The sequence below is a fragment of the Strongylocentrotus purpuratus genome, unplaced genomic scaffold (genome assembly GCF_000002235.5).
Source record: "Strongylocentrotus purpuratus isolate Spur 01 unplaced genomic scaffold, Spur_5.0 spur5_scaffold_3, whole genome shotgun sequence".
NCBI lineage: Eukaryota > Metazoa > Echinodermata > Echinoidea > Camarodonta > Strongylocentrotidae > Strongylocentrotus > Strongylocentrotus purpuratus.
The window spans coordinates 14,743,277-14,757,688 of record NW_022145609.1 but is presented as its reverse complement, the minus strand read 5'-3'; the positions used below and the strand labels follow the sequence as shown (position 1 = coordinate 14,757,688).

General features: G+C 36.1%; 1 protein-coding gene across 1 annotated transcript in view; it reads left to right on the top strand.

Annotated features, from left to right (window-relative positions):
* The window catches only part of LOC575272 (serine/threonine-protein kinase stk11), a 49,626-nt gene that overhangs the window by 21,225 nt on the left and 13,989 nt on the right, over positions 1-14,412 (top strand). The window contains exons 2-5 of the mRNA XM_775685.5: positions 993-1,076; positions 3,502-3,591; positions 5,661-5,793; positions 9,546-9,682. Coding sequence (XP_780778.1) covers positions 993-1,076; positions 3,502-3,591; positions 5,661-5,793; positions 9,546-9,682 — 444 coding nt within the window. The remainder of the gene's footprint in view (positions 1-992; positions 1,077-3,501; positions 3,592-5,660; positions 5,794-9,545; positions 9,683-14,412) is intronic.

Here is a 14,412-nt window from a genome sequence, read left to right as displayed (position 1 = left end):
ATGATCATATCTTTATAACCAAAAGTCATTTCTAATTTATATTTATCATGATCAAGGTCATTATCAGTCCGGTCAATTTCAGTTCAAAAAACGCGCGCTTGCGCGTACGTCCGCGCGTCCTTGCGCGCGCAAAATTTTAAAATGCTCAAAATCTTCTCAAATTTTTTTTGCATATGTTTCAGGTCATTTTAAGCATTTTATAAAAAATCGCGCGTAGGAGCATGCGCGCGCGTTTTCGCGCGTAACACCATTACAAAACATAGAATCGCCATTTTTTTTCTTTCATGATATTTCTCATATTTTTTCAAGGAATTTGATACCATGTTTATCTCTTTATGACCATTATTAACAAGATGAGCGTAAATTCAAGATAAATGTCAGTGCGCGCGAGCTCTTTTAATACATAGCATATATGGGCAAAAACATGCCAATACAAAATCCATTATAGCTCTTTGGAATGCACCGGGATCCTCAATTTTTTTTCATATTTAGATAGAGTATGAGTCGGAAATATGATTCCATGTCTCATTTGGCCATTAAGTGTATCGTGACATCATCACAATGGCCTTGGAACTCAAAATACGAATTTGCATATTATGACGTCAGCATATTTATGTAAAATTGATTGTATCTCTGTAAATATTGATTAATTTTCTTCAAAATTGCGATATGTTGTAGCTAAGACAATTCTCTACAAGCGCAGTAATAATCATTTTTCATTTTGATGACGTCATCATAGTGAAAATTTTGATTAAAGGCCTCATGTCAAAAACTTCATAATTTGCGTGTTATGCCTACATGTATAGAAGGTGAATTTAGTTCACGTTATGAATCTACATGATATTGTTTTTTAAGAATTTGTAAGCAGTATGTCGCTTATTTTTGCTCTATTTTGTCTCAAATTTTTGTTGACCAGCCCACCTATACTTGTTCCAAACAAGTATTATATGTCTAGTTTTTCCATTCTCTCTTGATTTTTTTCCCCATTGCAGAGAGATCCAGCTTCTGAAGAGGCTAAACCATCCAAACATCATACAACTCGTTGAAGTACTCCAGAATGATGAGAAACAGAAAATATATCCTTTCAAATATTTGTAACTTGGGAGTTTGATGGGTTAAAGTTGAGAACTGTATTAGGTCCTATTCCCTCCCCCCTCCCCCCTCCCTTAAAAAAAATGTGTATATAAAGTTGCAAATTTGATAGTAACTGAAAGAAAATATACCCCAATGTTTCACAAAGTGTACTTGCATGTATCTCAAAGATTTGATGAGATTAGGTAGAGGAATCAAAACTCAAAAGAAATTCAAAAACAATTATTATTATGTTTCAAATCACAATTATGTTATCATCGGGTCAATCTAATTTAATTATAAAACCAGACATTTGAAGGGAGAGTCCACCCTGAGGATGGGTTTACTCCGCCTTTACTTGGCCACACACGTTCTCAGGGTGGACTTCCCCTTCATTGCCACCGGGGCTAGACTCGATAAGCTTTGCTTTTTCTAGCCCCATCTACATTACTCACCTTTTTATGTTTTTATGTTTTAATGTTGATGTTTGTTAACTGATGTAGATTTTCATTGTTCTTTTACGCTTATCTTTTTTTCATTTGCTCTGTGTCAAATGTATAAAAATGTATTTTCTTACCTTGTATATTCTTCTGGTTTTTAATGTGGAAAATAAAAATGAAATGAAATGAAATGAAATGAATCTACAATGTACATGTTCACGTGTTGGTAATGATTCCTCTTTTTGTTGCCGTGTTGATATAAACAGGTTTTTGTTGGATTAGAACAGCTTTTGTTTTGGATCTGAATGTCAAGATAGATGAAAGACATTTTTTTCTTAATTAAAACATTAATGTATGACGGATGAGAAACTAAAATGGTTTGGATATATACCGCCTTGTCCACTGTAAAACTGAAAGTGTCAAAGATTCAGCATTTTGTTACGTCATTTTCATATCATGATTCCTTTCTAAAATGTTATCTATCAAAGTGATACATTCTGTTGTGGCTTTAGATTTCAGAATTTCTGTGGTGAATTAAAGATACATGGATACACAAGGAAGCATGTTTATGTATTTATTGGGTCATGTCATTTGGATCGAGTATAGTTTGTCAAATGTCACCTTTGTTGCCTTTCAAAACAAATCTGATGACTTGGTTCTAGTTTCATCCATCAAATTCAAGTACTACTGAATTGTGACACTGAGAGGGGTCATGTACATTGTATACTATGGTAATTGTACATTATGTTGAAAATCGCTGGCGACTTGAAACTGAAAGTGAAAATGTCATTTTGATTTGCCTTTCAAAATCTAGAAGTAGGAAATGTTTGATATCCAAATAACTAGTGAGTGACATTCCTCTATTTATAGAGCAGGAGTTTGGTGATTGCATTCTGTTTTCATTTGATCTGATACATGTACATATACAGTGTAATGTTTATGATTTTAAATTGAAGTGTGATTGAAATTTAAGTTGAGAGAAACAGGCCATGAATATGTCTTTTTTTTTCTTTTAAAGATATCTTCATCCACGTGTAAATATTCTATTTCAGCATAATTCATACATGTACGGTACATGTACATGTATATGCAATGCATATAGCTGCCAACAATTGCAATTTTGGAGGAATTATACCTATTTTGAGGTCTTCAAGCTACAGTGTACATGTACTTTTTTGAATCCTAGATTCCTCTCTTTTTCTGAAATATTCTGTGTGAAAAGTATACAAAATAGATGTATATGTATTACTAATTTTTCCATGAAAGATTCCTAATTTTTGCTGTGAAAGGTAGACAGGTACTGTATCATGGCAATATGACAAACGTGAAAATAGTGTCATACACTGTATAAGCTCACCAGAATACATGTGCACGAACAAAGAAGATTGGCCTCTTCCATACTTTCACTTATTATGAAAGGAATGAACGACTCTGATTTCGTATTTATAAACATGCTCTCCAAACTTATTCCTTCTTCTTAAAAATGCATGTTGCGGGAGCTTTAGGTTCGTATCGCATCCAAAAGACATATAAAAGCCATAGGATATCCAATGCCTTCATCGGTATGCATGTCTTGATCAGGGCTCCATGATCAAGTCATATAATGTTCCATGCTGCATTATTTAACTCCTCATTCACACTAACAAAATACATTGTATAGCTATACGATTTAAGCAATTATTCTGTATTCAGATTGTTGTGTAACGTACATGTATATAACAAAACGTCAAGAGCCAAAGGGATGTTTGAGCTTTGACCAAGGTCTTCTTATAATGTGAATGTCAAATTGTAAAAAAATGGTATACTGTAACTGGGTGTGGCTTAATTATTGTTAGTGCACATTGGTAATTGGCCAACTGTAATCTAATGTAAATGGCCTTTTCAAAATGTTACAAGCATGTCTCTTTAAATGATAGCTTTTCACACGTGCGCCCCTTTTTATCTATTTAATGATTCTTTGTACCTTTCCTTGACTATCTTGTGTTCTCACGTATCTCTTCATGGAGTATTGTGTGAGTGGACTACAGGACATGCTGGACGCTGCAGAGTGCAAGAAGTTCCCCATCTGGCAGGCAAATGAGTAAGACACTTTTTTTTGGGAGGGGGGGGGGAGGGAGTTTTTACAGTTAATGACACAAGTTGAAATGTTAAATGCCCCTTCTGGGTGCTTACACATTGTACATCTTATTTTGAGAAGTTTTTGCATGATAATTTGTGCAGAGGTGTTGTGGTCGAGTGGATACGTCGCCGAAATGTCGATCACAGGGTCCGCGGTTCGAGTCCCGCCGCCGCACTGTCCTTTGGCAAGATATTGATCTACATTTGCCACACTCCACCCAGGTGAAGTAAATGGGTACCTGGTAGGAATTTATTCCTTGAAATGCTAGAGCGCTATCATGGCAGCACAGCTAAAGCCGGGGTAATAATATCCAAGTTTGGAAGCGATTGTGATTTGCGCTACACCTGTATATAAAAGCTGAATATTATTATTATTATTATTATAATTAGTTACTGTATATAAGGTAATATTTGAAGATATACGGGAGTAAAATCAAAGGTATTTTGTCTACAATTCTGTCTACAATTCGTACTTGTGCATTGCACATAGCAAAATATGTTTAACGGGTACAGGTACATGTGGAAAATAAAAACGCAAAATTGATTTGAATATATGCACTCCATGTACATTACAGTGTAGGTGTTCAAATTGCAGTGTAATAACATGATTTATTTGAAGGAATTACCAGTGTAATTCCAATTTAACCAACAACCATAAACATAAATTAATTGATTGGTTATAGTCTTGCAGTCTCTCATGATTTTCAAAATGTCAAATTTAAAAAAAGAGAAGGTATAGTTTCTCTTCCTGTAGTTCCCGAATCACATGTACATGTAGTCTCAAACTGGGCTTTTTTGTTGTTGTATTTTTAAAGCTGTTTTGTAAATTTTCTGGGCTGTTTGCCCAATGTTCAAGACTGAAAAATAGTTTTTTAATGAGACAATATTGAGCAATTATCCTTATCCTTGGCAACCCATATTCCATTGTTCCTTAATTCCTCTCCCTAACGATTCATGAAGCATCGTTTCACTGTCCGACATGAGCGATCTTCGCGTGCTTTTTCACGCAACAAGTACTGTAGTCTAGAAAGCCCCAGCGAATCGCTCATTAATTTGATTAGGGTTCGCTCAGAGACCGACTGGGTGCATCCATCTAGCACATCAGTCCCCATGATACCATTATGCTCTAGTCTCACTCCAGGGAGTCGAAAGAAATCAATCAGTCGTAATGGCCCAGTGATAGCCTCCTTTCCAGACTTGGGTTGCCATTGTTCATGTTCTCATTTTTCACATCTCGCTGTCAGATATTGAATTATTAAACCTTGTTGTGTAATAGCTGTATCTTGAGCCTCACTCCAGGGAGTCTAAGAAAATCAATCAGTCATAATTGCGGAGTGATAGCCTCCTTCCCAGACTTGGGTTGCCATTGTTAGTGTCCTTATTTCTCACATCTTGCTGTAAGATACTAAATTATTAAAACTTGTCATGTAATAGCTGTATGTTTAATATTGGCAAAAGTAAGTATGATCTTTTGCCAGTGTCAAACATAGAGAAAGATGTGGGCATAAACAGAATTAGTTTCATAGTACAATGAAAAAGGAGAGGAGAGATGAGACAAACAATGGATAAATGCAATTGTACTGTTCAAACATTTCAGAATTGAAGCCATACAGTGTAGTTATCATTTCTAAAATCATTTTTGAAATTGTTTAATGGATCAAAAATGATATGTGCATTATAATATCTATCTTTATCATTTATACCAACATCACCAATTCACCACCAAAATCATCACCAACACCACCATTATCATCACCACCACCATCATCATCATCACCATCACCATCATCGTCCTGCTCATCATGATAATAATCACCATCATCATTATCACCACCACTATCTTCTTCCTCCTCCTCCTCATCATTATCACGACCATTGCCACTAGCACCACCACCACCATCACAATCGCCATAATGCTCAACATCACCACCTTGCATGTAAACACCATTATTGTGTATTTCACTTAAAGTGTCTAAAAAATGCAAGAACTTGTTTAAAATGTCTGCCTTTGTCTCTGTCTCTCAATTCCAGTTATTTCTGTCAGCTGGTAGACGGATTGGAATACCTGCACAGCCAGCATGTCGTCCACAAAGACATCAAACCAAGCAATCTTCTTCTCACCACCGCCGGCATTCTCAAGATTTCAGACTTTGGCGTTGCAGAGGTGAGTGAGTCACTCCATTCCGTTCGTCATCATGAAGAGGAAAAAAAATGTGAAAAAATGAAAAATATGAATTATTACAATTTTTTGCTAGTAGTTTTATCCCCACTACCATTGATTTGAAGAGTTGGGCAAAACATGGCAAATACTGCTATGTTGGGCAAGGATAAAACAAAAGTATATATGCCATGCTGTGACCACCTGAAACCAACTTGTCCAAGCTCTGTGTATAGATGGCTCTGGTTTAATTAATAAGTTTCGTGACTATTCTTTTGAAATATTTGCTGTCGAGATATAGATTGCCGTTTGCATTTTGTCTTTTGTCGTGGAATAAGACTTTAACAAAAATACTTCAGTAATATAGTCCAGTTTGCTTTTTGTTGAGTGTTCTTCCTGCTTCCCTGCATGCCTATTGTATACTCCCTTCTCCTCATTCCCTCAAACAAATTAATTAAACATATGCTGTTCTGTATATATATATATATATACAAACAAAAATGCATGAATAAATATAGAAGGAAAAAATGGTTACATCTGAAGAGAAATATAATGATATTGAAATAAAATAAATAAACAAACTTCCATTGGAAAAATAAAGATAAGTCTGAAAAAGAGGAAGGGGAAGAAGAAGAGAAAGAAGGAGAAGAAGAAGAAAAAAAAAAGGAGAAGAACAAAGAAAGAAAGAGAGAGAGAAAGAAAGAGAGAGGTTGAAAAATTGTTTTCCCTTGGTCTCTAGATTTCCTAGAAGTGAATGTAATGAACTCTTGGACCAAAACTGCAATTGTTTGAACTAAAAGAAATTATGAATACATATTATTGTGGTACCTCATACATGTAGATGTAGAGTAAACAAATATTGTGAATGGTGAAATGTGTGGATATCGTGATACCAAAGAGGATGTATCAATCATCTATTTTTCAAGCTTTACTTGTTATTAACTTCACGGGTAAATGACCTTGGAATGTGGCGAAAAACATAAAATCTGAGAAAACAAGCATTTTATATAGCAGAAGAGGAAATCCTATCATTCCTAGTAATGAGATTCACATATGTTTTCACATACTGTTATATCAACTTGAACATGGTATTTGGAGATGCACACAAGGTATTAATGTTTAAAGGTAAAGTGACATAGCATCTTTATTCTTTAGTTCTTCAAGTGTTTATTTGGTATTCTTTTTGTAAAACAAAATGTTCAGGTATCATGTGAATGAATGAGTTTTCCTAATAAATACTGAATATAAATATAACCAAGTAGGCTACTTATAAATACAACAAATACATAGGGGCGATAAGCAATTCAGCTCTGGTAAGCTCTCTGAAAGAACTTTTGGGGGGAAAAAAATACCCCAAAAATATATCTTTGTGAGTAGATCACATTATTACAACACCAAATCCTAGAAGTGCTCCTGTGAACAGAAACATAATTTTTTACACTGCTACCTACAATTATAAAAGGTGACCGTGAGGCGTGAGTGTTATGTCTTTTAACATTCTTTTCTTTTTGCTCCTATATTTTTCCTCTAGTCATTTTCTCAGTCTGGTTTAATTTCATTCCTTCTTTGTAGAATTCTATTTCTATTTTTATGTATTTTGTCTGATTTCTCTTTCTGCCCAATACCCATTCCTATTTTTCATCTTTTCTGTTTGATAAATTTCCTATCTCTCCCGATATTGTTATGTCCTATCTTTCTCTCCCTCTCTCTCTCTCTCTCTCTCTCTCTCTCTCTCTCTCTCTCTCTCTCTTCCCTCTTTTTCAATTCCAATCTTGCCTGTTTTGTTGTCCATAAACATTCAATAGCTAGTGTACATCTCAAATGAGGAGTGATTGCTTTTCTGTGCATCTCTGTATCTTCTACCATGATCCTTGTGCTTGCTGCATGTACAGGTGTCCAGCTGCACTTCGTAACAACCTCCTCTTCAAATTGCTGACATTTTGAGCAATTACCGTCAATGACCTCCGATGGTTGCTAAGGAGAAAAATAGAGATAGATGCTCACTAATGGGAAGAACTAAAAATTGTTAATAGCTCCCTGTTAAGTCCTTGAAATATGAAGTGACCTGATTTCAGAAATTGATATATCTTATCATTTTGCTGAGTAATTTCTAGACCTGAATATTCATTTTACTATCGTGATGGTCCCTTTCCCTACTTTTTTTTGCACTTAATGTCGCATAATTTGCCCATAGATAGAACCGCCCCGATTTAGAAATTAAGTTTTACCACTTCTCTGTGTCTTCGTAAACTAGACATGAATATTCGTTATAATCATGATGGTTCCGTAATTTACTTATTTTTCCATAAAGAGAACTGACCTGATTTCATTTTTTGGGGGGTGACCATTTATTTCTCTATACCGGTAGATATAATTGGACACATGAATATCCATTTTGTTATCATGATCGTCTGTTTCATGAATGATTTCAGCTTTAAATCAATTTTTTTAAACACATGATGTAAAAATGAGTTGTCAGGATATGAAATATACAGCTTTATGCAATGTTGAAATGAAAACAACTCCATCATGTACACACACATGTACATGTAGTATAAATTGTATCCTCCTCAAGAGAATGTAAACACTGCATATTTGATTCTGATCAAGATTGTGCAACCTTGCCTGAGTTGTATGTTTCAGGAAGAGCTATCGTTTTACTGCATCATTAATCACATGTGCATCTACCATCCAGGGCTTAGCGTGCTTGGCATCGTAAATGGATTCTGACTACAGAAAACAAATAGTTTGTCATGAATATGATCTGTCAGTATGAAATGAATGATATGAAGCGCTGGCTGTTTGTACTGTATTGGAGTACTTCACTTCAATGACGATGGATGAGAAGTGCGGTGCTAGCAGTACACGTTTGAAGTGGGACTTTATTTGCTTACAAGAGGAAGAATATGAGAAGTATTGAATCGTACATCAATAATGACATCGATCTATTGCCTATTTATTACTCTCTAAACCACTCCCTATCTCTTGCTCTCTTTCCTCTTTAATTATAAATTTTGTAAAGTGTTTTAATGGCAATTTGATATGTATGCCATCATGTCAATATGATTAAATGCATAGATATAAAAAAAAACTACTGATATCATGCATTTCCAAACTTTAGGCTTGATTAAATTCTCTCAGAATCAGGCTTAAAGATGAAGTTGAGTTCTGGTCATGCGATTGCATTGTGAAAGAGACGGTGTGGAACCGACCAGAAAAGGTTGATCATCTAGCATATAAGAATTTGTGTGTATTGCAAGGTTCTGGAATCATCAAAATGATAAGAAATTTGGCCAAGTCTTGGTAAAGTTACAAACACTTGCACAGAAAGATGTATATGGGACTACACGAACACGTGGCGTAAAAAGCCGGCCCCCGATTTTTACGATGTTACATGCATATTTAGAATATGAAGGCATTTGAAGAGCCATGCTTTTCAGGGAACATGTCTTAACTGATGTTCTTCCACACTTGCATAATAAGAATGAGTAATGCTCACAAATTATTTTTCACCTCTTCCCAGAACTCAACCTTCTCTTTAAATGATTTCATAGCTTTTAATTCAAAAGATTTTTTGTTTCCTTTTTTTTTTGGGGGGGGGCGATCGAATATAACATGTCAACATCAGTTTTGTAAATACTTGGATGTGTAAGGATTGAAATTTTGATTTTGCTGAATTTGCATTGAAATTATCATGTGTTGACTTTCGCTAACTTTCCTGTCTCTCTCTCCCCCCCCCCCCCCACCTTTGCCAATAGCTTCTGGACCACTTTACAGAAGACGATGCATGTCGGACCAGCCAGGGCTCACCAGCCTTTCAACCTCCAGAGATAGCCAACGGTCAAGATGTTTTCTCAGGGTTCAAAGTGGACATATGGTCATCTGGAATCACACTGTAAGTAGTAGTATCTATAGACAATAGACACATAATGCAGTGTATTAAAGTGATATATTTACTTCTGCACCTAAGTTTTTTTTTTTTTTTAATTATTTTATTTGATTTATTGGAACGGTCTTCCTCAGTACCTTCGCTCTTCTGACCTGCTATCCACTTTAAAAAACAAACTAAAGACGTACCTATTCCATATTACTTACAAATAGCCACAATGCCAGTCTTTCCCAGGTGAATCATCGACTGACATTTCAGTAGTTTTTTTAGTCTCATGAGGGCCTGTGAATGATTAGGCAACTAGACATTGGTGCTCCACAAATTCCTGATTTCATAGGAATCACAGAATATTGTCTCAGGGTCATTATGAAATTAACATTTATTTATGAATATTACTATAAATGTTCATGTTTTATAGATTTTCACCTTATAAAATGTTGAGATCAAAGTTTTCACATGGTCATGCATGCTTACACACAAAGAAGCCAGATAACATTGGTACATTATTTCAGGGCGTAATGCTTTAATTAAGTCATAGGGGAATAACTTAACGAGGTTGGTGAGTTGATTAGGATTTGCATAAGGGGATGGTGAGAGAAAGATGGAGCAAGATTGAGCAAGATGGAAGAGAAGGAGAAATCTACATTTAGAGGGATTATTATAGAGACACAGAATAAGGGAAATCAGAGAATTTGTACGTATCAAATCTAGTGGTTTAGAATAAACATAAAAGCTTTTCAATTGCTTTTGAATAATCGTAACCAGCTCTAGCTGAAGCAGTTGTAATGGACTGGCATAAAAATAGAGATTGAACAGACCGAGAAAAGGTAGCAGGCCAGGGGAGAGAAATTACAATCACATGCCTGAATAGGAAAGCACCCCAGTGTTTGTGGAAGCTGAAATACACGCCACACCACATGGTCAGGTCAAAGCCAACATCGAACGCTTCATTCAGACCACCAATAATTGTTGTATAGCTATACGATTCTTGTATAGCTAATTTGTTTGAGCATTGTTTTGAATGAAAAGTGGATAAAGAATCAGGGTTCCGCTCTAGTCTGAACATTGTATTGTACGAAAATTGTATAACTGGGCGGGGCTTATCCTGAACAAGCGCTAATGATTGGCCAGCTGTCATGTCAACTAATCTCATCAAAATTGGTTTCTTCATACATGTACCATGTTTTGTTTGGTAGTCTGTAAGCTCCTATCATATCCAAGGATTCTTTATAAATCTTTTTTTGGGTACGCGTTTTGTATAAATTTCCTATAATCTGAACTGGCCATTACTTCCCCATGGAGACCAGAGAGTAAAGTGAGATGTGAACACATTCTTGGCGTCGATCCAATTCTTGAAGTGTTTTCCCAGCTCAACCCTGGATGATGGCTATATTTGGATCCAAGCTGCTACTGATCTTGTTGTGTGTTTACCGATTGGCAAGCCTTCAGCACTGGCTGACCTGCAGCATTGCAGGGGCTGCCCAAGTTTGAGGATATTTCACTGAGACAGTGTCCTTCTTATAGGATTACCAATTTGAATAAACATTATCACTATTTACAGTATTTATTCTGAACCTACCCCCCCCCCCCCCTACTCTCTCTCTCTCTCTCTCTCTCTCTCTCTCACTCTGATCCCCTCTGTCTCCCTACCTTCCCTTTCTTTCACTTTCTCTGTCTCTGTCTCTGTCTCTGTCTCTGTCTCTGTCTCTGTCTCTGTCTCACTTTTCTTTCTTTCTCTCCAAGTAGTCATATTGAGTGCTGAACTATCTGGCTTTGTTGAAGGAGAATTTTTTTTTTTTCATTCCCAGGGTGTGAGAAAAAAACACAACATGATCATGATGATGGAATGTCATGGTTACTTCAAGCTGTTTTGTGCACGAGCAAGGAATACTGCATCCTGACTACATTTTTTTGTATGAAGATGATAGTACTCAGGCAGATGTTGTAGTTTGAGATTTAATGTGTGCTTGAGATGTAGCATTATTTATTTTAATTTTATATTTTTTACTTGCCCACAGCTAAAAGTCCTCTTTTTGGGATGAGGGAGTTTGTACATGTACTTCAAGAATTTTATTTCCCTTTCACTAATTTCCAAATTATATCTGTCCAAGATTTGTTTTCTGAGTTCTTGAAAGGGATGCAATTGAGAGTTGAATTCAATAGAGTCATATTCTACGTTATTTTCTATGCAACTTGACTGCATTTGATTAAATGACTGAAATTGAAGTAAACTGTTTCAGTGATGATGTAATATTCATGGCTCTAATTTGAAATTGTGGTAGAAAGTGGCCCTTTTGAGATGTTGGATGTAGTAAAAGTCTACATTTGATATAGAAACATCTTTCCCTCATAGTAAATATTGCAACAAATGTAAGCTATGTATTCTGTAAAAGGGAAAACTGATACCTTAATACTGCAACATTAGTACAGTTTGTGAACAAGGTCCCTAGCTTGCTAAAGGAGTCTTGTTGTGAGATGCTAGAATCCATTTTAGTTTCTCGGTGAAGGGTCTACGTGACATCAAGCGCTCTTGAATTTGACTTAAGAATGTCCAGTGCTGCTGTTACAATTTACCTGACATGAAGCGGTGTCTAGTAGGAAAACACTTAAGCAAAGTGTTTGTGCGATGATGCACTCTGCAGTAAATTGTTATTGTGTAGGTGAATTATCGGTTCTCTCACTTATTTCCTATTTGTGTTGCCAGCCAGGCAACCTAGATACCTGTGCTCTCCCAGGCTTCTGATTTCAATTTCTGTTGATTGTTGACAGCAGATTTCGCATATTTTATGTAAAAGTATCGTACACAACATGTAATTTAAGCTTCTAACCAACCTTGAATTTAGTAGGCAAGCTATATTATCCACTCCTGTCGACTTTCTCAAGCCAAATGATTTTCACACAGTTTCTTGCTGTCTGCTCCCTCAAGATCACTTGGCTACTAATTTCAAAGGCATTGTTTAACAATGTTTGCAGTTTTACATACCCTGTATCTGAGATGCATGACCCTAGGTGTTTGAAGCCCTAAAAAAAATTGTGCTTCAAAATGAACTTCAAATGCTTCAAAAAGTGAAAATCTTTGAGTGACCCGTTTTTAATACCATAATCATTTCCCCCAATAGACTGTAGTGTTATAAATCCGATACATATTTAATGCCAGGAGCCATACACATGAGGGTTTACATATACATGTAGATTGTAGGTTACTTTATTTATTTATTCAGCCTCTTGAAAGGAATGCATGTTCATGACGTAGCATCGATTCTGTATTCATGGTTGCCTACATTTTTGTTTTACATTAGGAGATGCCATGGTAGTGGCAATGATTTATTTGTTAATTTCATGATCAAATTAGGCGGTGTCACACAGAAAAATCCCTTGAAAAATCCTTTCAAGGGAGAATTTTCTTGCTTCGATAGAGGGTTTTTGAAGGGATAATTGATGACAGACAGCAATTAAGAGGATAATTAAAATCTGGATTTTTGGCCTCTGTGTGACACGGCCTATAGACTCCTCAAAAAAAGGCCTGGTAATCAAGTTTTAGCATTATATCTCTCTTCTTATTATATTCTCATATTTGAGGTTGGTATTTATAATTGAAATGCGTGTTCATTTCCCTTTACAATGATGCCCCGTTTGTAACCATGGACTATACGGTACACCTGAATTTGGGGCAAAGTCAAATATGAAATGTTGCAAAATGCATTGTTACACCTTTAAAGCACAATCCATCCTCCAAACGGACGAAGAATTCACTATTGACAATCACAATGCATTTTGCAACATTTCACTTTTGACTTTTTAGTTTTTGACCCTTGATGGCAGCAGACCTACATGGACTAATTCCTCACTTTTCACACAGCTTCTTCTTTCTCTAATTGATTGATATCTTTTGACATGGAGCTCCAGTTACCCTAATTTCAATACATGTATATCATATTTCAAAGCAATATTTTGATGACAGGTTGAATACTTGTCAGCTGAAGACAACCGAAATGCCAGAATATTCGCTGAGTCATAATTCTGGGATCGCTCCATTGATGAAACGGAGCTGTCTGTGTCATTTAGCGAGAGATGACTTTAATCAGAATTGATTCTCTAAATTGAGAGACAAGGTACCGTTTCCCCCTGTCTTCTGGACACCATCTGCGCATCCCATTGGACACACTTGTACCTGTTTTGTGCTCAAGTCTACAAGTCATTAACGATACCCTCATCTAATTACCTTAACACGTAAAGTTGAGAATAAGCCTGTCATCATCAGTTTGAGTTTGCCAAATAACCCGCTATTTTCAGGCTCGAAATTGCGTTTCCACCAGACCAATATGTTCATCACAAACTAGGTCGGACAGGCACAAATTAGCCTGCTATTTCTCAAATAGCGGGATATTTTGGAAACGAGAGCAAAATTTCTCCAGATTATTTTCTCAACCAAATATCTCGCTAATTGCAACTGAGGGCTGATGAAGACGCAAATTAGCTGGATAATTTGCGATCGGGATAGTTAAAATAGCGGATTATTTGGCAAACTTCAGCTGATGAGGACAGGCCTTTTGAGAATGACATTATTACAAGAATGAAAGGTGATACTGTTGAAGATTGGGGTTCTAGACGAGTGCATTAAGGCCCCTGCCTGAATTAATATCAACCCTTTGAAAATGGAGAAGGATCAGATGTAATTAATTTTCTAGTCGGTGTGGCGTATCAATTAGAACAGAAGGTGCGTCAGCTTTGTTGTC